At 42.3% G+C, this 27,891-nt stretch overlaps 1 protein-coding gene across 6 annotated transcripts in view; it reads right to left on the bottom strand.

Annotated features, from left to right (window-relative positions):
• LOC115168705 (arginine-glutamic acid dipeptide repeats protein) overlaps positions 1 to 27,891 on the bottom strand; it is a 361,211-nt gene that overhangs the window by 93,069 nt on the left and 240,251 nt on the right. For 5 of the 6 annotated variants that reach the window (XM_029724206.1, XM_029724208.1, XM_029724209.1 and 2 more), the window contains exons 6-10: positions 15,859 to 15,963; positions 4,612 to 4,660; positions 3,842 to 3,978; positions 3,034 to 3,133; positions 1,872 to 1,970 (exon numbers count right to left, since the gene is read on the bottom strand). In XM_029724206.1, the coding sequence (XP_029580066.1) occupies positions 1,872 to 1,970; positions 3,034 to 3,133; positions 3,842 to 3,978; positions 4,612 to 4,660; positions 15,859 to 15,963 (490 nt within the window). Of the gene's footprint in view, positions 1 to 1,871; positions 1,971 to 3,033; positions 3,134 to 3,841; positions 3,979 to 4,611; positions 4,661 to 10,737; positions 10,992 to 15,858; positions 15,964 to 27,891 lie in introns of those variants that run through there. The other variant, XM_029724212.1, reaches the window with a different exon arrangement.

Here is a 27,891-nt window from a genome sequence, read left to right as displayed (position 1 = left end):
TTTCTGCAGCATTTATGGTCCCCAAGTACATTGTGGACTCCATCAATCTTAAATGGAACCACCGAGACTCTTCCTAGAGCTGGCCGTCGTCCCAAACTGAGCAATCGGGGGAGAAGGGCCTTGGTCAGGGAGGTGACCAAGAACCCGATGTTCACTCTGACAGAGCTCTAGAGTTCCTCTGAGGAGATGGGAGAACCTTCCAGAAGGACAACCATCTCCGCAGCACTCCACCAATCAGGCCTTTATGGTAAAGCGGCCAGATGGAAGCCAGTCCTAAGTAAAAGGCACAACAGCCCGCTTGGAGTTACCTAAAGCACCTAATGGATTCTCAGACCATGAGAAGCAAGATTACCTGGTCTAATGACCAGAATGCCAAGAGTCAAATCTGGAGGATACTTGGCACTATCCCTACGGTGAAGCTTGGTGGTGGCTGCATCATGCTGTGGGGATGTTTTTCAGTGGCAAGGACTGGAAGACTAGTCAGAATCGAGGGAACGGAGCAAAGTACAGAGAGATCCTTGATAAAAACCTGCTCCATAGCACTCAGGAACAAAGTGGAAACGCCATCCCTGGAGTGAAGAATCACACTTCAGCATCTGGCAGTCTGACAGACTAATTTATGTTTGGCAGATGCCAGGAGAACGCTACCTGCCCCAATGCATTGTGCCAACTGTAAAGTTTGGTGGAGGAATAATGGTCTGGGGCTGTTTTTCATGGTTCGGGCCCCTTAGTTCCAGTGAAGGGAAATACTAACACTACAGCATAAAGACATTCTATGCGATTCTGTGCTTCCAACATTGTGGCAAGAGTTTGGGGAAGGCCCTTTCCTGTTTCAGCATGACAATGCCCCCATGCACAAAGCAAGGTCCATACAGAATGGTTTGTCGAGTTCGCTGTGGAAGAACTTGACTGGCCTGCACAGAGCCCTGACCTCAACCCCATCAAACACCATTGGGATGAATTGGAACGCCGACTGCGAGCCAGACCTAATCGCCCAACATCAGTACCCGACTTCACTAATGCTGTTGTGGCTGAATGGAAGCAAATCCCCGCAGCAATGTTCCAACATCTAGTGGAAAGCCTTCCTAGAAGAGTGGAGGCTGTTATAGCAGCAATGTTCCAACATCTAGTGGAAAGCCTTCCCAGAAGAGTGGAGGCTGTTATAGCAGCAATGTTCCAACATCTAGTGGAAAGCCTTCCCAGAAGAGTGGAGGCTGTTATAGCAGCAATGTTCCAACATCTAGTGGAAAGACTTCCCAGAAGAGTGGAGGCTGTTATAGCAGCAAAAGGGGGGACCAACTCCATATTAATGTCCATGATTTTGGAATGAGATGTTGGACGAGCAGGTGTCCGCATACCTTTGGCCATGTAGTGTATTCTAATACCAGAACGTTCTATCCCCAGGTGCATTGATATTGGAATCTAAATGGAGGACAACGATACAGGCTCTCAATATTTTCCTTCTTCCTTACACACACACACCACACACACACACACACAACTTCTTCCAAGCTGAAGATTTTTTTTCTGCAGGCGATAAACAGGATGCAGCTGCTCTCAATACTTATTTTTTTAATGGTGGCGGGCCCAACCAGCAGCAATACAGCAGAACCTCTGTCTCAACAGCTCCCTCTAAAGACAACCACAGTAACCCATAATAAGCCACTGGAGCATACGAACAATATGGCCTATACAACTGTATTGTGGACATTGTGCTAGGCAAGCTCAATCAAGTACAGCTTGAAAGAAAATAAATACTATTTAAACCCAGCTCTGATGCCAAAACGTCCTATCTGGAGGTCAAAGGTGATCAAATAATAATAAACAATAATAATAAACAATAATAATAATAATAATAATGAGTGTCTTACCACTTCGTCCTCTGACCAGCACTTCTCTATGAGTTTTGGAACAGGCTTCTTCACCAGCCGCTGTAGGGCCTTGCCTGCATCATAACTGCTCTCGTGGAGCTGAGGGGGAAACATGGCAGTTCAACATTCAGAATATTTTATAGAAATTTACTTTTTATTTTATCTATGGACAACAACAACAACAAAAATAACATAAGGTGACTGACTGTATAAACTACAGTTAGAGACAGATGTTAAACGTTGCATTATTTATTACATTTTCTTGATTCATTTACATTAAGCCTGTATACCAACTGCTTTCATCGACACACACACACAGACCCCACAACATGTCAAGTCAACATTATCTAGAGATACACACCAACATGTCAAGTCATTATCCAGAGGAGAGACACACCAACATGTCAAGGCAACATTATCAACATTATCCAGAGGAGATAAACACCAACATGTCAAGTCAACATTATCAACATTATCCAGAGGAGAGACACCAACATGTCAAGTCAACATTATCCAGAGACACACACCAACATGTCAAGTCAACATTATCAACATTATCCAGAGGAGAGACACCAACATGTCAAGTCAACATTATCCAGAGATACACACCAACATGTCAAGTCAACATTATCCAGAGAGACACACCAACATGTCAAGTCAACATTATCCAGAGATACACACCAACATGTCAAGTCAACATTATCAACATTATCCAGAGGAGAGACACACCAACATGTCAAGTCAACATTATCCAGAGATACACACCAACATGTCAAGTCAACATTATCAACATTATCCAGAGGAGAGACACACCAACATGTCAAGTCAACATTATCCAGAGATACACACCAACATGTCAAGTCAACATTATCAACATTATCCAGAGGAGAGACACACCAACATGTCAAGTCAACATTATCCAGAGATACACACCAACATGTCAAGTCAACATTATCCAGAGCGACACACCAACATGTCAAGTCAACATTATCCAGAGCGACATAAGTCACTGCATCAGTCCCCTTACTTTAGACAAACAAAGGATTTCCCCCCCCCGTCACTTTATGTAAAGTAGAGGTACTGATACTATGACTAAGTCGCTCTGGATAAGAGTGTCTGCTAAATGACCAACATGCCAGCGCGGGTATAAAAAGCTAGTTACCGTGTTAAGTGCGTTGAGTGTGGTGTCGTCTCGCGAGGCTGCTAAGCAACCGTCTTCTGTAGAACCTCCGTCACACATCCCAGCGAAGGCAGCCATGCTCCTGGAAAGCAGACATTAACAGATGGAGAAACGTCTATCTGACACCTAACAAACTACAATGCAAGTCACAGAGAGAGAGAGAGAGAGAGAGAGAGAGAGAGAGAGAGAGAGAGAGAGAGAGAGAGAGAGAGAGAAAAAAAACGACAACTGCATGTCCAACCTTAAGTCAGCAAAGATCAATCATTTTTTAAATATTGTTATATACCTTCCAATACATCTAGGACTCTAGGACCCTGTTTCACACTGATGTCTGGTATGTAGGCCAGCTCAGTACAGATTACATGGGCTTGGCAGTGGGACGTGGGTAATAGGGCCCCACAGAGGAGGTATCATAATACCCATAAAACCTAGCGGTTACAAGCAAATATATTGATAAAAGTCACCTTGTCCTAGAGAGATTCGGACGGTTATCAAAACATCACGCCAGGGTAAACCGACATGAACAAACTGACAGTATTTTAAGTGTTTCTAAAAATCCCCCATGGTGGAAAAAACTAAAAGTGGAACCATTTCCCTGTTTGACCGCTAGGTTTTATGGGTATTATAATTCATACTGTGGTACTCTATTGGACTATTCCCTTCTGACATGGAGCAGGGTCATGTCTCCTGAGCTCACCTAGCAGCTCTGAGGCAAGTTGACAGTAGGCAAAGGGTATAGAATTATCATCTCTCCAGACAGTAGGGTCAAAGGTTATGAGTCAGGTTTCACCTTGCAGCCCTGAGGTACATGAGCAGGTCACAGTCGTTGACCCCTGGCATCCACACTAGCTCCTCATTCTCTGTTACTGCCTGACCCAGGCCCCCCGGGGCCTCGGAGGGGAAGGGCTGCAGCTCAGGAAGCTTGGCCTAATTAGGGAGGAGGAGGAGGAGGAAGAGGAGGGGGGGGTGTCAATCACACTACAAATAGCACCATAAGACTAGCCTGTGAAATATCAGCTTTCAAATGCTTTTCATCACCATCTAACAAGAGTGGCTGTGTGAACAACATGTTGCAAAGCACTATGGTTTAAATATCTCTAAAAAGGAGAATGTTGGGAAATGTTTACAAATTGTAAGTCATCCAACTATAAATTAATCTATTTCACTTTATATTGTAATAAATTACAGGTCATATTTTTCATAGAAATCTATAAAAACACTGGACAGTTACTATAATAATACATGTAAAAACACTGGACAGTTACTATAATAATACTATAATAATACATGTAAAAAACACTGGACAGCTACTATAATAATACATGTAAAAACACTGGACAGCGACTATAATAATACTATAATAATACATAAAAACACTGGACAGTTACTATAATAATCCATGTAAAAACACTGGACAGCTACTATAATAATACATGTAAAAACACTGGACAGTTACTATAATATTACTATAATAATACATAAAAACACTGGACAGTTACTATAATAATACATGTAAAAACACTGGACAGCTACTATAATAATACATGTAAAAACACTTACTTGGTGACTGGGCCCAACTCTGATCTCCCCCTGTGTGCTGTTTAGTCGCCTGGTAGACAGAGAGAATAAGTCGTTAGATCACAACAAAGAAGATAGGTACTTCAGGTGTTACAGGACCAGCTCAGAGCAATGACTAGTTCCTGTCCCCCTTGAGGGAATCATTGTCTGGCTGGACCAAAAGCGTGCAGACACTGAAGGTCCGGCAAAACCAAGGTGAGACATCTTGTCTTTATTATAGAACAGGTAACCAATCATGTCAATACCGCGGCTAACAAAGAGTTTGTTTGCTCGATGGAAACCTCCCATTGTTGGGTGGGAATGATTTTACTTGTCAAATTTTTTATTTTTTTTTAAAAGGTGTGTTGCAGATTTTGTTGCAATGTATAATTCAAGATATCGCTACATTTTTCTATGGAAGAGATGCTTCTGTGCACAAAGAGAATGGGTGTTCTCTAGGATATGTTTTGCTATAACATGGCAGAAACACCTCAGCTGATTTTATTTTCTTCCTGAAGCTGGTATTGTAAGAGATGCATTCAGAAACAAAAACAGCAATCCCACTTAAAGAGGAGGCGGCGGCGGCGGAGGAGAAGGAGGGTTGATACAGACTATTCCAGGAGACACAGCCTGCCTGCAAAATGGCTGCTGGTGGGTTACACAAACGTACAAACGTTGGTAACCATAGCAACAGCCGCCTAGCCATGTAATAATAATAGTGTTCCTCCGAGCCGTCTCCCTCCAGCTGCAGTGGATTAGAGAAAATGACAAAATGTTCCTTTTCAAAAGCCTCCTTCCCCCCCTTCCGTTGCCTAGGTAACGGCACATAGATTTTTCATATAGTATAGTCTCTAGCTCAGATAGCTGCTACGGGGTAGAGGAAGAAGCCCAGAAACTGTCAAGAGTGATATTTGAAAGCAGAAACGTTCCCTCTCTCTCTCTCTCTCCATCACTGGAGCTGGCTGGGGTTAGTGCTGGCTGGACTAGGGTGAAACCTGAGCTTGTTAGGTCCCTGTGGTAACGTTAAAATCCTCCAACCACAACCCTGGCCCTCACTGTGACGGGTAGAAACGTTTTACCCCCCTCTCGCACTTTCCCGTACATTCCCCCCCCCCACCCTCTTGCTTTTTCCACCAATCCTCACTCCCCTTTCACACCCCTCCAGCAAGCCTTGTCCCCCCCCCCCTTTCGCTCCTCTCCACCCTTCATCCCCCTTTCCCCTGGCCTCCACCATCCCTTCATCCATTCCACTCTCTCTCTGACAGAGAGCAGACAGTTGTCAGGGAGAGAGAGGGGGGGGAGTAATATTCCATAGTGTAATAAAATCTGACAAACAGATGCAGATGCAGCATGGTACACTGGACCTGCTGACGAGAGAACAGGCCAGCACCGGAGCAACACGTTCAATACAAGTAGAGCAGAGGTGGCCAACTCCTTCAAAAGTGTGCATGTTTTTTTTGTTCCAGCCCAGTACTAACATGGTCCTGGAGAGCTGCAGTGTATAGTGTGCTGTGCATGTTTTTTTTTTGTTCCAGCACAGCAGTTAGTGCTAGGCAGGAACAAAAGCCTGCACATGCCGTTGCTCTCAAGGGCCAGGGGTACCCCCCCCCCCCCCCTCAACCGGAGCATTGGGTTTATCACTGAGAGAGCAGACTGTATACTAGCTCTTCATTGGGTTTATCACTGAGAGAGCAGACTGTATACTAGCTCTTCATTGGGTTTATCACTGAGAGAGCAGACTGTATACTAGCTCTTCATTGGGTTTATCACTGAGAGCAGACTGTATACTAGCTCTTCATTGGGTTTATCACTGAGAGAGCAGACTGTATACTAGCTCTTCATTGGGTTTATCACTGAGAGAGCAGACTGTATACTAGCTCTTCATTGGGTTTATTACTGAGAGAGCAGACTGTATACTAGCTCTTCATTGGGTTTATCACTGAGAGAGCAGACTGTATACTAGCTCTTCATTGGGTTTATCACTGAGAGAGCAGACTGTATACTAGCTCTTCATTGGGTTTATCACTGAGAGAGCAGACTGTATACTAGCTCTTCATTGGGTTTATCACTGAGAGAGCAGACTGTATACTAGCTCTTCATTGGGTTTATCACTGAGAGAGCAGACTGTATACTAGCTCTGTGGAGAGTATAAGCGTTAGACATGCATGAATATAAGGTCTATGTAGGTAGTCCTTAAAATGATGAACACTTTATTTAATGAGTCAACCAGGCCATGTAATATAACTACACAACTAAAACCTTACATTAGGAGTGTGCAACAGCATGAAGGTGGAAACCTTTTAGAAAATGACCGGTGCAACACCAGGGACAAATACAATAAAGTGAAATGTACAGTGCCTTCAGAAATTGTCTATGGACCACTTTTTCCACATCTTGTGTTACAGCCTGAATTTAAAATGGTTTAAATAGAGATTTTGTGTCACACAATACCCTATAAGTGGAGTCAATAACTAACCTCTTTGTTATGATAAGCCTAAATAAGTTCAGGAGTCAAAATTAGCTTAACAAGTCACATAATAAAGTTGCATTGTGCAATAAAAGTGTTTAACACACATACAGATAATTGTAAGGTCCCTCAGTCGAGCAGTGAATTTACAACAGACTGAACCACAAATACCAGGGAGGTTTTAAAAATGCCTCTCAAAGGCGGCACCTATTGGTAGATGGGAAAAATTGAAAAAGCCGACATTAAATATCCCTTTGAGCATGGTGAAGATTTTAATTATTATTTAATTTTTTGGGGGTGGTGTATCAACGCACCAAGTCATTACAAAGACGTCCTCCTAACGCCAGAGAGGAAGGAAACCGCTCAGGGATTTCACCATTATGCCAATGGTGACTTTAAAACAATTACAGAGTTTAATCAAATTTATTTTCAATCACATTTATTTATCAAGCCCTTTTTACATCAGTCGATGTCAAAGTGCTGTACAGATGGCTGTGATTGCAGAAAACGGAGGAACACATTTTTTTTTCAGTGTACAAACGCAACATGTAAAGTGTTGGTCCCATGTTTAATGAGCTGAAATAAAATATCACAGAAATTGCCCATACGCACAAAAAGCTAATTTCTCTACAAATGTTGTGCACAAATTAGTTTATATCCCTCTTAGTGAGCATTTCTACTTTGCCAAGATAATCCATCCACCTGACAGGTGTGGCATATCAAGAAGCTGATTAAACATCATGATCAGTACACAGGTGCACCTTGTGCTGGGGACAATAAAAGGCCACAACACAATGCCACAGATGTCTCAAAGCTTTGAGGGAGCGTGCAATTGGCATCTTGACTGCAGGAATGTCCACCAGAGCTTTTACCAGAGAATTTAATGTCAATTTCTTTACCATAAGCTGTCTCCACCGTCGATTTAGAGAATTTGGCAGTACGTCCAACCGGCCTCAACTGCAGACCATGTATATGGCATTGTGTGGGTGAGCGGTTTGCTGATATCAACGTTGGTTTACAGAGTGCCCCATGGTGGCGGTGGGGTTATGGAATGGGCAGGCATAAGCTACAGAAAACATATACATTTTATCGATGGCAATTTGTGAATACAAAGGGTTATGTTTGGGACAAATCCAACACAACACGGAAAAAATGTATAAAAATTTATAAAAATGCAAAAAAATGTATAATATCCCAATGCCCCAGTGATTAGGAACGTCGCCATGTGTAGGGTGCTGTCTTTCAGATGGGACGTTAAACAGGTATCCCAACACTTATTGTAAGAGTAGGGTGTCTAGGCTAAATTCCCAATCTGTCTCTCTCTTTTTCAGGATATAAAACAAACGGAATGGAGCTAAGCACATGTAGAATCCTAGAGGAAAATCTGGTTCAGTCTGCTTTCCACCAGACATTGGGAGATTAATTCACCTTTCAGCAGGGCAATAACCTAAAACACAAGGCCAAATCTACACTGGAGTTGCTTACCAGGAAGACAGTGAATGCTCCCGAGTGGTTGAGTTACAGTTTTGACTTAAATCTACTTGAAAATGTATGGCAAGACCTGAAAATGGTTATCTAGCAATGATCAACAACCAATTTGACAGAGCTTCTGGAATTTATAAAATAATAATAGGCTAATGTTACACAATCCAGGTGTGGAAAGCTCTGAGACACTTACCCAGAAACACTCACAGCTGTAATCACTGCCAAAGGTGATTCATGTATTGACTCAGGGGGTTTGAATTCTAATCTACTGAAAATATATTAAGTGTTTTATTTCCCTTTTATTTATTTTTCAAAGGTTACAATTTCTCTTTCACATAATATTTGGTGTAGATCATAGACATAAAATGCCAATTAAATCAATTTTAATCCAAACAAAACGTGCAAAAAGGCAAGTGGTGTGAATACTTTCTGAAGGCACTGTAGAGGTAAAGTCCCAAATTCCCCACAGTGGGTTAAGTGGGCAGTTTGACAGCTCCACAAACTTGTCAGGACAGAGTATGGAAGTCTAATGAGACCTTTTAGTCAATAAAACTAAGAGAACAGATGACATTTGGCTATTCAGATATGGGGTATACATAACACTTGAAGAAAATGAACTATAATTACTTTGCTATTAAGACAATAGATGGTTTAGTTTAAATCTATAAAACGTTATATATATATTTTTTTTTTAAAAAAGGGAAGAATCAATGAGTTGAAAAGTTGACACTTTTTTTTATGAACCTATTTATTCATAAATCCATTTATATAAAAAATAAAATAAAAATATGTTAAGGATTAGGGGTACATTTCTCTACGCACGTTATGAGTAATATTCAAGGAAAGTCATATCTGATCATATTTGATGTTTTATCATATTATTATACCTGAACCTGAATATGGAGCGATATTACATGTAGCTATCAACAGTCTATGTCCGAATACCCATACTAGCGTACTAAATAGCATGCGGAAGAAGGAAAAAAAATACAGTTTTATAGTATGTGAAATTTCGAAAATAGTTAACGCAATCGCGAACTAGATTAAACATAGCATTTGGAGTACTATCTTATTATCAGCTGTTGAGTCGGAAAAAGACGAGTGAATACTACTTGATCAAACGCCGACATTTAGTATACCGTTTTAAGTATGTAGTACGCTAGTATAAGTATTCGAACGGACACAAACCTGTGTCTATTTTTGTATCGGATGAGTAAGGAGTCAGTACAACTTGGATAGCCATGTCCTGTACAACAGGAATGGGTCCCAACATATTTCATGTCTAGAAAATGACACATGCAAGAGCAAAACAGGCATCTTTTGTATTGTTACTTCCTGTTGTTACTTTCTGTTGTTACTTCCTGTTGTTACTTCCTGTTGTTACTTCCTGAACAGAAACAATAACAGAACAGTCCAGATCCAGCGTGGTGCAACTTTATCCCGCCCCAAACATCTATTCCGTCCAATCCTCGCACGACTACAACGCTGTCATAATATTACAAAAAAAACAGTGCGAGAAAAATAAAAAAAACTACTTTTCCTAATCAACCACACAGTCTACTGAAACACCAACAACATTAAGTATTTCTTTGACATGATTATATGTGGAGTGTGTGTGTGTGTGTGTGTGTGTGTGTGTGTGTGTGCACAAAGCTTCCCTGGGCTGCCATGTCGGCTCGATTGTAAACACGAGAAACAGACAGAGTGGACTACTGCAAAATGGAGTCAGCCACAAGCCTTGCTTCTGTTCTCATTTCTCCTATAGGTAACAACAACAAAAAGGTGATGAAAAAAGTTAGCTTGCTTATAATATGATTATGGAAACGGTAGATCTCGCCTTCATGTTCCGTTACGCTAATTGTCTTCCAATGTAGTGCGTTCGCCCAGCGATGTACCTTTATGCATGGAAACTCTGGCAGGGATATGCACCTTTCACGAATACTATGTATCCGATAACATTATGCTGTTGTCTAAATTAAAACTATAGTCAGACATCTTCTGTTGATATCCGGGACAAAAACAAAACAAAAACACTCGGGCTGTATAATTAAATTAATTCGGGATTAACAGGTTTGCTACACTAGAACAGATGATGCCTCGACTACTCAGACAGACTGTCTGTCTCAAAACTACTCGCGGAATTAAACCGTAACATATGAATATATTTATCAACCTACCTCCGAGTTGCAAACATGTCGTCCATTTGTGACAGAATAGTCTAAGGCTCGTTAGTTGACAGTTTGTGTAGCACCGGAGTGGTCGTTGTGAACCGACTCACTTCCCTCTCCCACCTATTGTCAGGTGCTCAAAATGGAGGACGGCGCAAAGCTCTCGCTCCAGCCTCAGAGAGGGGTTTCCACTGAGCCGGTGCTGTGACCTCACAGCGTGTCCCCACCGAGAGCTCCCGTTTTCTACCACAGACACCACTGAGCATGCGCTACGACCTCACACACACACACACACACACACACACACACACACAGAGAGACAACACGCAGGCAGGATACGGATACCCATCTCGGTGGTCACAACCGCAAAGTCATAAACCACGCCTGTTTCTAGGTGTTTCTCTTAAAATCAGATTTTAAACCTAACATTAACCACACTGCTAACCTTAACTTTCAATTATGAGCAAAAAAGCAAATGTTTGTTTTAATACATTTTTTTCCCCGATATAGACAATTTTAACTTTGCGGCTGTGGTAACTAGTGAAAAGCATTTATCTCCCCTCTCGAATGTCTGGTCTATAATAAACAAGGACATTGGAATTGAACGCGAGGCTGCAGACCGGGGGAGACTGACTGCCCCTTCTCATTGAAGCCACGGAAGTTGTAGGCCGACCGCGGTATTGCAGGCATTGTTAGCAGAAAAAAAGGATCCCCCATTATAGTGAATGGAAAAATGGCGATCTTTGAGGTCAATCTTTGTGTAAATAAAATTTCTCAGACAATCATGACTGTAGTGGAGCAGGGCGAGAGTTTCCAGTTCCTTGGTGTCCACATCACCCACAAACTATCATGGTCCAAACACACCACGACAGTAGTGAAGTGGGCACGACAACACCTTTTCCCCCTCAGGAGACTGAAAAGATTTGGTATGGGTCCTCAGATCCTCAAACAGTTTTACAGCTGCACCACCGAGAACATCCTGACCAGTTGTATCACCACCTAGTATGGCAACTGCTCGGCATCTGACCGTAATGGCGCTACAGAGGGTAGTGCGTACGGCCCAGTACATCACTGGGGCCAAGCTTCCTGCCATCCAGCACCTCTATACCAGGCAGTGTCAGAGGAAGGCCCCAAAAATGGTCAAATACTCCAGTCACCCAAGTCATAGACTGGAGTCACAGACATAAAAAAAAATCCCATCAAAATCTGTCAGTTTAAGATAGAGATATCAGTTGTTTTTTTTTGCGTGGGTGGCGTCTCAATCCACCGCAACCGCATAAATCGGCAGTCCGGCACTCTGTGGTGAATGGTGGCCAAGCTACAGAGGTGTTTGTCAGACCATGAGGCGTCCCCGAAAATCAGTCTTCTCACCAAAACGTCTGTTGCATCCGAACACGACGGTATTCTCAGTTTTGCTCCATGTTCCCACTAATTGTTTGGGGCACTGAGAACATTTTTTATTGTGTCTTGTGATCGGAAACAATAACATTGTGAGAATTCGGTGCAACTTCTGACGCGCGTTCACAGTGAACACTGAGGCTGTACCCAATAGGCTATTGGAGCATAATGTAGGCTTAACAACAAAACCAACGGAGCAAATCCCATAAACATTTTCACATGGAAATAGCTTTCGATTTCTACGATATTGCTTACAGGAGCCTATATGTGGTGTTACATGAAGGCCTACAGTAGTCTATATGTGGTGTTCAGTAGTCTATATGTGGTGTTCAGTGGTCTATATGTGGTGTTCAGTGGTCTACAGTAGTCTATATGTGGTGTTCAGTGGTCTACAGTAGTCTATATGTGGTGTTCAGTGGTCTACAGTAGTCTATATGTGGTGTTCAGTGGTCTACAGTAGTCTATATGTGGTGTTCAGTGGTCTACAGTAGTCTATATGTGGTGTTTAGTGGTCTACAGTAGTCTATATGTGGTGTTCAGTGGTCTACAGTAGTCTATATGTGGTGTTCAGTGGTCTACAGTAGTCTATATGTGGTGTTCAGTGGTCTACAGTGGTCTATATGTGGTGTTCAGTGGTCTACAGTAGTCTATATGTGGTGTTCAGTGGTCTACAGTGGTCTATATGTGGTGTTCAGTGGTCTACAGTAGTCTATATGTGGTGTTCAGTGGTCTACAGTGGTCTATATGTGGTGTTCAGTGGTCTACAGTAGTCTACATGTGGTGTTTAGTGGTCTACAGTAGTCTATATGTGGTGTTCAGTGGTCTACAGTGGTCTATATGTGATGTTCAGTGGTCTACAGTAGTCTACATGTGGTGTTTAGTGGTCTACAGTAGTCTATATGTGGTGTTCAGTGGTCTATATGTGGTGTTCAGTGGTCTACAGTAGTCTATATGTGGTGTTTAGTGGTCTACAGTAGTCTATGTGGTGTTCAGTGGTCTATATGTGGTGTTTAGTGGTCTACAGTAGTCTACATGTGGTGTTTAGTGGTCTACAGTAGTCTATATGTGGTGTTCAGTGGTCTACAGTAGTCTACATGTGGTGTTCAGTGGTCTACAGTAGTCTATATGTGGTGTTTAGTGGTCTACAGTAGTCTATATGTGGTGTTCAGTAGTCTATATGTGGTGTTTAGTGGTCTACAGTAGTCTATATGTGGTGTTTAGTGGTCTACAATAGTCTATATGTGGTGTTCAGTGGTCTACAATAGTCTATATGTGGTGTTCAGTAGTCTACAGTAGTCTATATGTGGTGTTCAGTAGTCTATATGTGGTGTTTAGTGGTCTACAGTAGTCTATATGTGGTGTTCAGTAGTCTACAGTAGTCTATATGTGGTGTTTAGTGGTCTACAGTAGTCTATATGTGGTGTTCAGTAGTCTACAGTAGTCTATATGTGGTGTTTAGTGGTCTACAGTAGTCTATATGTGGTGTTCAGTGGTCTATATGTGGTGTTCAGTAGTCTACAGTAGTCTACATGTGGTGTTCAGTGGTCTACAGTAGTCTATATGTGGTGTTCAGTAGTCTACAGTAGTCTATATGTGATGTTACATGAATGAGACTATTAAAAACGTTTTTACATTATGAAGGGCTTGACATTAATTATTTTTTACTTGGTCTGTAAAACCATGGGACAAATAGGTGACTGTATTGTGTTGTATGATGATGCAAGAAACTTCTTTACAAAATAAAATGTATTATTATTACCCTACAGAGAATTAGACAATGTAGGATAACCATCTGCATATTCATGCATGTCTCAAAATACAACACTGCCCCTTTAATTAAGATATACGCTTTTTACCTGACTGGCATTCACAAAGACAGCATGAGATGTAGCCTACACGTTTTGTGCTCTTGTAGGAAGTAGTAACTCCCCATTATTGACCTATACTTATCTATAACTGGGCCAATAACTCACTAACTAGGAAGGAATATTAACAAATGTGCAACATGCGCGGCTCTGATATGAAAAGCGCATTTACTCGCGGGCTACCCCTCGCCAATAGAATTCTACTCCGTTGCGCTCTGGCTCTGCCAATAAAATCACAGACTCAATCTTGCAAAAAATGTGATTTGTTTCGGTGCATTGAAAAGAGGCTGATATAATGTTGATTCGATCACATACATTAAAAATAAAAAAATCTATATAGTGCAAACTAATGGGGCGAACTCAGTGAAGTTCAACCTCTTACGTCTCTGCGCGGCATGACACATATTTTGCGCTGCGGTCCTGGAGGAAGTGCGCGGGCGTGTAGAGGGAACACTGTCTACCCCCACAAGTGTCACGGGATTCATCTGAAGGTAACCCATACAAACTAATGGAAGTATGGACATATATATAGTCTAGTCTAGGCTAGTCTTTAAAATGTAAAAAAAAATATATTGGTATGTAACTGTTATGAAAGTTGTATTGTCAATTTTGTTTTGTATTTTAAACGCCACTTTAAACGCAGCAAAATTTCCCCATGGGGACAATAAAGTCAGTAGGTAAGTAAGTAAGTATATATAGATATTAAACCTTCATCTGAAGGTAACCCATGCAAACTAATGGCAGTATGGAGGTTTGTTTTGTAACCCCAAAAATATGTGTGGTCCAAAAAAGTAATATTGTAAATATTTCCTGATCTTTCTTGTATCTCCTAGATATAGGACCGACACTTCATTATGAATCTGTTATTTATATGGGCTATACCAGTAAAGGTCAAATTGAAAATGTTATCAAATAAATGTTTTATATTTTTTGGGGGGGATACCTAAATGGGTCCTAAAATTCTAAATAAAATATCTAAATGGCCCTAACTGATCCAAAAGAGACTATTCGAAAATAATCATTTCATCTCCTTGATTACATTGAGACACGATAACATCTCTTTTATTCGTGGGAATACTTGCGAACATCTTTCCTAAATTAAACTAATTTTTAGCTGAATTCCTGGTGATTGTCTTTTTTAATAGGGGGAACAAACACACCTACAATGTGTGAGGTCCTGCACTCAGGCAAGCCTGAGGCCTGGTAGTGCCAGCTGATGGTCAGTCACATGCCACTCCACTTCATGCTCCGAGGAGCGTTGAGAGAGCTCCATTAAACCAAAAATACAATCCCGATCAATTTTAAAAATAAAAAAAATAGTTGCGGGCCGGTTTTGGCCCAGAGGCCGCCTGTTGCCGATCCGATGTACAACATACCATTGCACCAGATTTAGCTAGATAGCTAATTCTCATCTGTAGTCACTTTCTAATATTACTGTATAACATTGATGGGGAAAAAGTTGCAATGGGAGAGGAAAAGGGGTGGAATGGGCCAGGTGGAGGCTGGAGAAGGTACATTTGGGTCGTAACATCACACAATCAAACTGTGACCATTTCTCTCTCATTACTTTTTTTTTTTACTCTGCAACTGCAAGTAGCTTGATGTGTTAACTACTACTAAAACAGTTGGCTACAGTAGGCCTGGTGCAGTATATACAGTAGTATAGTAAAGTAAGAAAGATCTTATTTGGTCTCTGAGCAGCAACATACAGTAATGGCGGATTAATGATCCGGCCAATGTTGTCCGGACGCTCCGTATAGAGGGTGTGAGCTCAATTTGGCCTCTGCGTGCCTCCACGGGTCACAACATCCATACGGCACCTCGGACCACATTTTCGGATCAAGCACAAATTGGTTTTTAGGCTTACCTGGTCTCTGGATTGTATCCCAGGATGTAGAAAAAGGAGTCGATGCGAGCTTTGAACTCCCTGGCGGCAAAAATGTCGGAGAAATGGGCAATGTTACACTTCCCCCTGAAACACAAGACAGACATGGAAAATGGGATTTATTTGTCAACATCTTACAGTCTACGGTAAAGATGTAGGTGTACGAACATCATTGATATTGTTGCAAGAATGTCATTAATCGTGTTTTTGGGGGAAGTGTGTCTAAGGAAAAACAAGAAAAATGCAGGAAAATGTGTTTTATTAGTCAACATACAGACATATTAACACATTGCTATGTACAGAGCATTCGGGAAGTATTCAGACCTGGACTTAACCCATTTTGTTATGTTACAGCCATTTTGTTACTTATTTTAAAAATGTATTAAATGTTTTTTTCCCCCCTCATCAATCTACACACAATACCCCATAATGACAAAGCAAAAACAGGTTTGTGTTTTTTATTTTTTATAAATTAGCAAAAATGTATAAAAACCTGTTTTTGCTTTGTCATTATGGGGTATTGTGATGTCATTATGGTGTATTGTGATGTCATTATGGTGTATTGTGATGTCATTATGGTGTATTGTGATGTCATTATGGTGTATTGTGATGTCATTATGGGGCATTGTGATGTCATTATGGGGTATTGTGATGTCATTATGGTGTATTGTGTGTAGATTGATGAGGGGAAAAAACAATTTAATCAATTTTTGAATAAGTAACAAAATGTGGAAAAAGTGAAGGGGTCTGAATACTTTCCGAATGCTCTGTAAGTACCATTTAATTAAGTGTTTTCTGGGGAGTTCTATAGAGGGTTGCCAGGTGACGTATGATGCCTCATGGCGGCCATGTTGGAAGACCACTGCATAAATTAACCCGACAACAGCCGAGTGGCCACCCCAAGCTGCATGATAACAGTTCCTACACCTACTTCATTTATCACCATGGTCAATTTCTGTCGTATTTGCCTGCTCTAACAAGGCAGGAAAGACAACGGGCCAAAATATTTTTTTTTTTTACAGATTACCCAGAATCATGAAACATCAAGGAGATAAGACTCAAGAACTGTCAGAAAAGCGAAGAAACATTTTTTTGCCCGTCAAGACCTGAACCTAGACAGCTGTCAGTACAGGATCGGCTTTGATCATTTCATCACTGGTATGTCTGATTTAGAATTTTATTTTAACTGTTATGCTAACCAGGTGTCAACATTAGCTAGATAGACTACAAGCTAACATACAACTCTCTCATAGGCGGCACATGAGTGTGAAGTTTCGGGGGAAGCAATTATTTCAAAATAAAAAAATGCACCTTTATATTTATTTATTAGAATCCCCATTAGCATTTGCAGAAGCAGCAGCTACTCTTCCTGGGGTCCACAACCCCCCCCCCACACAAAACATGACAAGTAACAAAACACTGATATACTGATAGACAAGAACAGTCACACAAATTTAAAATACAATATAAATATATAAAATGACATGTTGTCAGAGTCCGTACAGCCAACGGGATTTTCAGTGCATCGAGCCGACAGGAACAAACATCTCGATGGTAAGAAGAAGGGCGGTGGTGTATGTTTCATGATTAACGACTCATGGTGTAATTGTAACAACATACAAGAACTAAAGTCCAAAACATGACAAGTAACAAAACACTGATATACTGATAGACAAGAACAGTCACACAAATTTAAAATACAATATAAATATATAAAATGAGTCAAATCACTCTGCTGACACATACAAACAGATCAATAATAGCAACCGTTGTCTTGAATGTAACCATCTAATCTGGATGGATATGACGGCCATCTAGCTTGGAGGAGAACATTATGGTCCATAACAAAACACTCCAGTGTCACTGACCCAATGATAATTTGTTGAGGAAATGTATGGACATTACAGCATATGAACAAAGGCCTCAATGGGATTGGATATACTGCTGTGTTGACTATTGGTTGTTCCAGTCCAAAAAAAAGATTGAATCTTTATATGACACTAAAACACCTGAATGAATGAAACGCAACCAACAATAAAAGAGCCCTGATGGTATAGGTGACCTGACGAAGTGATACTCTTAACATCAGGTGTACTTTGTATCCTGAACAAAAATATAAAACGCAACATGTAAAGTGTTGATCTCATTTTTTACAAGATGGCGCCGATAGAGATGGCAGCTTCGTTTCAAGTCCTTGGGAAACTGTGCAGTATTTTGTTTCTTTTTAATGTATTTTTTCTTACATTGTTAGCCCATGAAACCTTAAGTATTATTACATACAGCAGGGAAGAACTATTGGATATCAGACAAACGTCAACTTACCAGCACTACGACCAGGAATACGACTTTCCCAAAGCGGATCCTTTGTCTGCACCTCCCAGGGCATTTGAACTGATTCCAGAGGCCGACCCAAAACAACGCGGTCGGAGGAGACGGTGCCGGAGCGGTCTTCTAGTGAGGCTTCGGATGAGAGCACACCACCCACCACTTCCCAGTATATTACTTGCTAATGTCCAGTCCCTAGTTAACAAAGTCGACGAAATAAGGACAAGAGTTGTTTTCCAAAGAGATATCCGGGATTGTAACATACTCTGTTTCACGGGAACATTGCCAGCTGGGGACATGTTGTCAGAGTCCGTACATCCAACGGGATTTTCAGTGCATCGAGCCGACAGGAACAAACATCTCGATGGTAAGAAGAAGGGCGGTGGTGTATGTTTCATGATTAACGACTCATGGTGTAATTGTAACAACATACAAGAACTAAAGTCCTTTTGTTCACCTGACCTAGAATTCCTCACAATCAAATGCCGACCGGATTATCTCCCAAGAGAACTCTCCTCGGTTATCGTCACAGCTGTGTATATCCCCCCCGCAAGTGGATACCAAGACGGCCATCAAGGAACTTCACTGGACTTTATGCAAACTGGAAACCATGTATCCTGAGGCTGCATTTATTGTAGCTGGGGATTTTAACAAAGCTAATTTGAGAACAAGGCTACCTAAATTCTATCAGCATATCGATTGCAGTACACGAGCGAGTAGCACGCTCGACCACTGCTACTCTAATTTCCGCAATGCATGCACGGCTCTCCCCGGCCCCCCTTTTGGCAAATTTGACTATGACTCCATATTGTTGCTCCCCTCCTATAGGCAGAAACTAAAACAGGAAGCGCCCGTACTTAGGTCTATCCAACACTGTTCTGACCAATTCGAATTCCACGCTTCAAGATTGCTTCAATCACGTGGACTGAGATATGTTCCGGGTAGCCTCAGACAAGAACATTGATGTATATGCTGACTCGGCGAGCAAGTCTATAAGAAAGTGTATAGGAGATGTTGTACCCACTGTGACTATTAAAACCTTCCCTAACCAGAAACTATGGATAGATGGCAGCATTCGGGCAAAACTGAAAGCACATACCACCGCATTTAATCATGGCAAGGTGACTGGAAACATGACCGAATACAAACAGTGTAGTTATTCGCTCCGCAAGGCAATCAAACAAGCAAAGCGTCAATATAGAGACAAAGTGGAGTTGCAATTCAACGGCTCAAACACAAGACGTATGTGGCAGGACCTACAGACAATCACGGATTACAAAAAGAAAACCAACCCCGTCGTGGTCATTGACGTCTTGCTCCCAGACAAATTAAACAACTTCTTTGCGCGCTTTGGGGACAATACAGGGCCACCGACACGGCCCACTAACAAAGACTGTGGGCTCTCCTCCATGGCCGACGTGAGTAAAACGTGTTAACTCTTGCAATGCTGCCGGCCCAGACTGCATTCCTAGCCGCGTCCTCAGAGCATGCGTAGACCAGCTGGCTGGTGTGTTTACGGATGTATTCAACCAATCCCTATCCCAGTCTGCTGTTCCTACATGCTTCAAGATGGCCACCATTGTTCCTGTTCCCAAGAAAGCGAAGGTAACTGAACTAAATGACTAATCGCCCCGTAGCACTCACTTCTGTCATCATGAAGTGCTTTGAGTGACTAGTCAAGGATCATATCACCTCCACCCTACCTGATACCCTAGACCCACTCCAATTTGCTTACCGCCCCAATAGGTCCACAGACGATGCAATCGCAGTCACACTGCCCTAACCCATCTGGACAAGAGGGATACCTATGTAAGAATGCTGTTCATTGACTACAGCTCAGCATTTAACACCATAGTACCCTCCAAACTCATCATTAAGCTCGAGGCCCTGGGTCTCGACCCTGCCCTGTGCATCTGGGTCCTGGACTTTCTGACGGGCCGCCCCCAGGTGGTGAGGGTAGGAAACAACATCTCCACCCCGCTGATCCTCAACACTGGGGCCCCACAAGGGTGCGTTCTCAGCCCTCTCCTGTACTCCCTGTTCACCCACGACTGTGTGGCCATGCACGCCTCCAACTCAATCATCAAGTTTGCAGACAACACAACAGAGGTGGGCTTGATTACCAACAACGACAAGACAGCCTATAGGGAGGAGGTGAGGGCCCTCAGAGTGTGGTGTCAGGAAAATAACCTCTCACTCAATGTCAACAAAACAAAGGAGATGATCGTGGACTTCAAGAAACAGCAGAGGGAGCACCCCCCTATTCACATCGACGGGACAGTAGTGGAGAAGGTGGAAAGTTTTAAGTTCCTCTGTGTACATATCACTGACAAACTGAAATGGTCCACGCACACAGACAGCGTGGTGAAGAAGGAGCAACAGCAACTCTTCAACTTCAGGAGGCTGAATTATTTTAGCTTGTCACCAAAAACACTCACAAACTTTTACAGATGCACAATCGAGAGCATCCTGTCGGGCTGTATCACCGCCTGGTACGGCAGCTGCTCCACCCACAACCGTAAGGCTCTCCAGAGGGTAGTGAGGTCTGCCCAACGCATCACCGGGGGCAAACTACCTGCCCTCCAGGACACCTACACCACCCGATGTCACAGGATGGCCAAAAAGATCATCAAGGACAACAACCACCCGAGCCACTGCCTGTTCACCCCGCTAACATCCAGAAGGCGAGGTCAGTACAGGTGCATCAAAGCTGGGACTGAGAGAAGCTGTTTTTCAATCTATCTTAAGGCCGTCAGATTGTTAAACAGCCACCACTATCACAGAGAGGTGGCTGCCTACCTACAGACTTGACATCATTGGCCACTTTAATAAATGGAACACTAGTCACTTTAATAATGTCACTTTAATAATGTTTACATATCTCGCATTACTCATCTCATATGTATATACTGTGTACTGTATCCTTCACTATCTATTCTTTACTATATATTGTATCTTAGCCGCTCTGTCACTGCTCATCCATATATTATATATTTATATATTCTCATCCCATTCCTTTACTAGATTGTGTGTATTAGGTTTTGTTGTGGAATTTGTTAGTATTAGGTTTTGTTGTGGAATTGTTAGATATTACCTGTTAGATAGTGCTGCACTGTCAGATCTAGAAGCATTTCACTACACTCACAATAACATCTGCTAACCATGTGTATGTGACCAATAAAATTAGATATGATTTGAAATAAAAGATCACAGAAATGTTCCATATGCACAAAAAGTGTATTTCTCTCAAATGTTTTCAACAAATATGTTTACATCCCTGTTAGTAAGCATTTATCCTTTTCCAAGATAATCCATCCACCTGACAGGTGTGGCATATCAAGAAGCTGATTAAACAGCATGATCATTACACAGGTGCACCTTGTGCTGGGGACAATAAAAGGCCACAAAAATGTGCCGTTTTCTCACACAACACAATGCCACAGATGTGTCAAAGTTTTGAGGGAGCGTACAATTGGCATGCTTACTGCAAGAATGTCCACCAGAGCTGTTGCCAGAGAATTTAATGTTAATTTCTCTACCATAAGCCACCTCCAACATCCTATTAGAGAATTTGGCAGTATGCCCAACCGGCCTCACAACCGTAGACCACGTGTGACCACGCCAGCCCAGGACTTCCACATCGGGCTTCTTCACCTGCGGGATTGTCTGAGTCGAGCCAGCCGGACAGCTGATTAAACTGTGGGTTTGCAAAACCGAAGAATTTCTGCACAATGTTTGTCATCCCCACCAGGGTCTTGACCTGACAGCAGTTCAGCGTCGTAACCGGACTTCAGTGGGAAAATGGCAACTTTCGATGGCCACTGGATCGGATGAATTCACATATGAATCCTGGTTTAAACTGTACCGGGCAAATGGAGGACGGCGTGTATAGCGAGCGATTTGCTGATGTCAACGTTAAAAAAAACAGAGCACCCCATGGTGGCGGTGGGGTTATGGTATGGGGCAGGCTTAAGCTACGGACAACAAACACCATTGCATTTTTATCGATGGCAATTTGAATGCACAGAGATACCGTGAAGAGATCCTGAGGCCCAGTGTCGTGTCATTCATCCACCGCCATCACCTCATGTTTCAGCATGATAATGCACGGCCAACTTCCACAGCCATTGATGAGGAGAGGGACAACATTCCACAGGCCACAATCAACAGCCTGATCAACTCTATGTGAAGGAGATGTGTCACGCTGCATGAGGCAAATGGTGGTCACACCAGATACTGACTGGTTCCACGCCCCTACCTTTAAAATATATATATATTTCTGTATTCCCAGTCATGTGAAATCCATAGATTAGGGCCTGGTTAATTTATTTCAATTGACTGATTTCCTTATATGAACTGTAACTCGGTAACATCTTTCAAGTTGTTGCATGTTGCGTTTACATTTTTGTTCAGTGTATTTGTTTATGTACTGTAGGTTCACCGGCTTCCCTTTAGCAAGACACCCATGTCGACTGGATTCCCACTGTGAGGATGAACAATGTTGCAGCAGCATCAGATTCCCACTGTGAAGATGAACAATGTTGCAGCAGCATCAGATTCCCACTGTGAAGATGAACAATGTTGCAGCAGCATCAGATTCCCACTGTGAAGATGAACAATGTTGCAGCAGCATCAGATTCCCACTGTGAAGGTGAACAATGTTGCAGCAGCATCAGATTCCCACTGTGAAGATGAACAATGTTGCAGCAGCATCAGATTCTACTTCTACTACTTTGTCCTTTTCCAGGTATGACAGGAGACTTCCCTCAGTCAGACTAGATGATTGTAATATGAAGGAGACTTCCCTCAGTCAGACTAGATGATTGTAATATGAAGGAGACTTCCCTCAGTCAGACTAGATGATTGTAATATGAAGGAGAATTCCCCCAGTCAGACTAGATGATTGTAATATGAAGGAGCCTTCCCTCAGTCAGACTAGATGATTGTAATATGAAGGAGACTTCCCTCAGTCAGACTAGATGATTGTAATATGAAGGAGACTTCCCTCAGTCAGACTAGATGATTGTAATATGAAGGAGACTTCCCTCAGTCAGACTAGATGATTGTAATATGAAGGAGCCTTCCCTCAGTCAGACTAGATGATTGTAATATGAAGGAGACTCCCCCCAGTCAGACTAGATGATTGTAATATGAAGGAGCCTTCCCTCAGTCAGACTAGATGATTGTAATATGAAGGAGACTTCCCCCAGTCAGACTAGATGATTGTAATATGAAGGAGACTTCCCTCAGTCAGACTAGATGATTGTAATATGAAGGAGCCTTCCCCCAGTCAGACTAGATGATTGTAATATGAAGGAGACTTCCCCCAGTCAGACTAGATGATTGTAATATGAAGGAGACTTCCCTCAGTCAGACTAGATGATTGTAATATGAAGGAGACTTCCCTCAGTCAGACTAGATGATTGTAATATGAAGGAGACTTCCCTCAGTCAGACTAGATGATTGTAATATGAAGGAGACTTCCCCCAGTCAGACTAGATGATTGTAATATGAAGGAGACTTCCCCCAGTCAGACTAGATGATTGTAATATGAAGGAGACTTCCCTCAGTCAGACTAGATGATTGTAATATGAAGGAGACTTCCCTCAGTCAGACTAGATGATTGTAATATGAAGGAGACTTCCCTCAGTCAGACTAGATGATTGTAATATGAAGGAGACTTCCCTCAGTCAGACTAGATGATTGTAATATGAAGGAGACTTCCCTCAGTCAGACTAGATGATTGTAATATGAAGGAGACTTCCTTCAGTCAGACTAGATGATTGTAATATGAAGGAGACTTCCCCCAGTCAGACTAGATGATTGTAATATGAAGGAGACTTCCCTCAGTCAGACTAGATGATTGTAATATGAAGGAGACTTCCCTCAGTCAGACTAGATGATTGTAATATGAAGGAGACTTCCTTCAGTCAGACTAGATGATTGTAATATGAAGGAGCCTTCCCCCAGTCAGACTAGATGATTGTAATATGAAGGAGACTTCCCCCAGTCAGACTAGATGATTGTAATATGAAGGAGACTTCCCTCAGTCAGACTAGATGATTGTAATATGAAGGAGACTTCCCTCAGTCAGACTAGATGATTGTAATATGAAGGAGACTTCCCTCAGTCAGACTAGATGATTGTAATATGAAGGAGACTTCCCCCAGTCAGACTAGATGATTGTAATATGAAGGAGACTTCCCCCAGTCAGACTAGATGATTGTAATATGAAGGAGACTTCCCTCAGTCAGACTAGATGATTGTAATATGAAGGAGACTTCCCTCAGTCAGACTAGATGATTGTAATATGAAGGAGACTTCCCTCAGTCAGACTAGATGATTGTAATATGAAGGAGACTTCCCTCAGTCAGACTAGATGATTGTAATATGAAGGAGCCTTCCCTCAGTCAGACTAGATGATTGTAATATGAAGGAGACTTCCTTCAGTCAGACTAGATGATTGTAATATGAAGGAGACTTCCCCCAGTCAGACTAGATGATTGTAATATGAAGGAGACTTCCCTCAGTCAGACTAGATGATTGTAATATGAAGGAGACTTCCCTCAGTCAGACTAGATGATTGTAATATGAAGGAGACTTCCTTCAGTCAGACTAGATGATTGTAATATGAAGGAGACTTCCCCCAGTCAGACTAGATGATTGTAATATGAAGGAGACTTCCCCCAGTCAGACTAGATGATTGTAATATGCTGTGCCTTGGCCAAGCTGAATGATTGCTGTGCCATTTAGGTAGAGAGCCCTGTCACCTTGTCGTCATGACAAAAGTGCCCCCTTAAATCAAATTAAGGGTTTAGCAATAACTGCTGATTAAACAGAAACACACTTTTTGCCTTGCCCCATTGAAAAAAAACATTTCTTATAATATATTTATTTGACAATTTAAACACATTTAGCATAGACAACGTAACTGTTGCAGAACTGCTGATGTATGTGGAGGATGAGAGCTGCAGTAGATATCTCCAATGGGGGGGGAAGAGGACTGAGAGGGTTTTATAAAATAAGCATCAACCAGTGGGTCTTGCGACGGGTATATAGAGATGACCAGTTTACAGAGGAGTATAGAGTGCAGTGATGTGTCCAATCAGGGAGCATTGGTGGCAAATTTGATGGCCGAATGGTAAAGAACATCGAGGCGCTCGAGAGCACCCTTACCTGCCGATCTATAAATGACGTCTACGTAATCTAGCGTGGTTATCTTCAAACCACTCAGACCTTCTGGGGGAAAAAAGTAACTGACATTGAACTTTGGTAGTAGTGGTTGTTTCATATAAGCTATGGATCCCATCATTTCCTCACATTTCAACACCTAAGATTACAAGGGTTGGATTTGCACTGAACAATTCATTTAAAATGTCGGCACAAGGCATGTACAAAACCTATTAGAATGATTAGCCTCATATACATTGTCAACTGGTATTGTTTTGTTTTTAAAACTGAGAACATTTAGCTGAACAATATGTCAACAATGTGTGTGTGAGTTAAGCTATTCTTTGCTTCAGATGCACAACGTCAAGGACTGCATTGCACACGTTATACTGTAGGCATATGGCTGCATTGCACACGTTATACTGTAGGCATATGGCTGCATTGCACACGTTATACTGTAGGCATATGGCTGCATTGCACACGTTATACTGTAGGCATATGGCTGCATTGCACATGTTATACTGTAGGCATATGGCTGCATTGCACATGTTATACTGTAGGCATATGGCTGCATTGCACACGTTATACTGTAGGCATATGGCTGCATTGCACATGTTATACTGTAGGCATATGGCTGCATTGCACATGTTATACTGTAGGCATATGGATGCATTGCACATGTTATACTGTAGGTACATGGCTGCATTGCACATGTTATACTGTAGGCATATGGCTGCATTGCACACGTTATACTGTAGGCATATGGCTGCATTGCACATGTTATACTGTAGGCATATGGCTGCATTGCACATGTTATACTGTAGGCATATGGATGCATTGCACATGTTATACTGTAGGCATATGGCTGCATTGCACATGTTATACTGTAGGCCTATGGATGCATTGCACATGTTATACTGTAGGCATATGGATGCATTGCACATGTTATACTGTAGGCATATGGCTGCATTGCACATGTTATACTGTAGGCATATGGATGCATTGCACATGTTATACTGTAGGCATATGGATGCATTGCACATGTTATACTGTAGGCATATGGATGCATTGCACACGTTATACTGTAGGCATATGGCTGCATTGCACATGTTATACTGTAGGCATATGGCTGCATTGCACATATTATACTGTAGGCATATGGCTGCATTGCACATATTATACTGTAGGCATATGGCTGCATTGCACATGTTATACTGTAGGCATATGGCTGCATTGCACACGTTATACTGTAGGCATATGGATGCATTGCACATGTTATACTGTAGGCATATGGCTGCATTGCACACGTTATACTGTAGGCATATGGCTGCATTGCCATTGCATGCCTCTATCATCAGCTGCAAAATGGGTTCACAGGGCTGATATCCTGAGATAGAGTGGCAAACAATATAACTGGAGAGAGCTTACAACTCAACAAAAGGAGGGTCATGTTCATTTGTTACGACACTGACACAGAACCAGATCCCCTCCTTCTCTTTATAACAGGACTGTGATCTGTGATTAATCAACACTGACACTTGCTCATCTTAAGTAATAGTTTAAGTTAACAATTAAAACAAGTTTAAACACTTCACAGAATCAACACTTTTCATTTAAAACGTCAAAGTGTACAAGTAAGCTAACTCATATGTAAAAGTTAAGACGTCTTAGTAACAAGTAGGATATTATTACTAAAATATTATTTCAGGTGAACCAAAAAAAGTCAATACCAGAGGCGTCCAACCTCCCTCCACTGATTCCTGATCTACTGAGGGAGAAGACATCTGTTCCAGCCCAGTAACAACCTCCCTCCCCTGATCTACTGGGGGAGAAGACATCTGTTCCAGCCCAGTAACAACCTCCCTCTGCTGATCTACTGGGGGAGAAGACATCTGTTCCAGCCCAGTAACAACCTCCCTCCCCTGATCTACTGAGGGAGAAGACATCTGTTCCAGCCCAGTAACAACCTCCCTCTGCTGATCTACTGGGGGAGAAGACATCTGTTCCAGTCCAGTAACAACCTCCCTCCGCTGATCTACTGGGGGAGAAGACATCTGTTCCAGCCCAGTAACAACCTCCCTCTGCTGATCTACTGGGGGAGAAGACATCTGTTCCAGCCCAGTAACAACCTCCCTCCGCTGATCTACTGGGGGAGAAGACATCTGTTCCAGCCCAGTAACAACCTCCCTCTGCTGATCTACTGGGGGAGAAGACATCTGTTCCAGCCCAGTAACAACCTCCCTCCGCTGATCTACTGGGGGAGAAGACATCTGTTCCAGTCCAGTAACAACCTCCCTCTGCTGATCTACTGGGGGAGAAGACATCTGTTCCAGCCCAGTAACAACCTCCCTCCGCTGATCTACTGGGGGAGAAGACATCTGTTCCAGCCCAGTAACAACCTCCCTCCGCTGAGCTACTGGGGGAGAAGACATCTGTTCCAGTCCAGTAACAACCTCCCTCCCCTGATCCCTGATCTACTGGGGGAGAAGACATCTGTTCCAGCCCAGTTAACAGCACACT

Source organism: Salmo trutta, chromosome 30 (genome assembly GCF_901001165.1).
Source record: "Salmo trutta chromosome 30, fSalTru1.1, whole genome shotgun sequence".
NCBI lineage: Eukaryota > Metazoa > Chordata > Actinopteri > Salmoniformes > Salmonidae > Salmo > Salmo trutta.
This window is presented reverse-complemented; position numbering and strand designations above follow the sequence as displayed.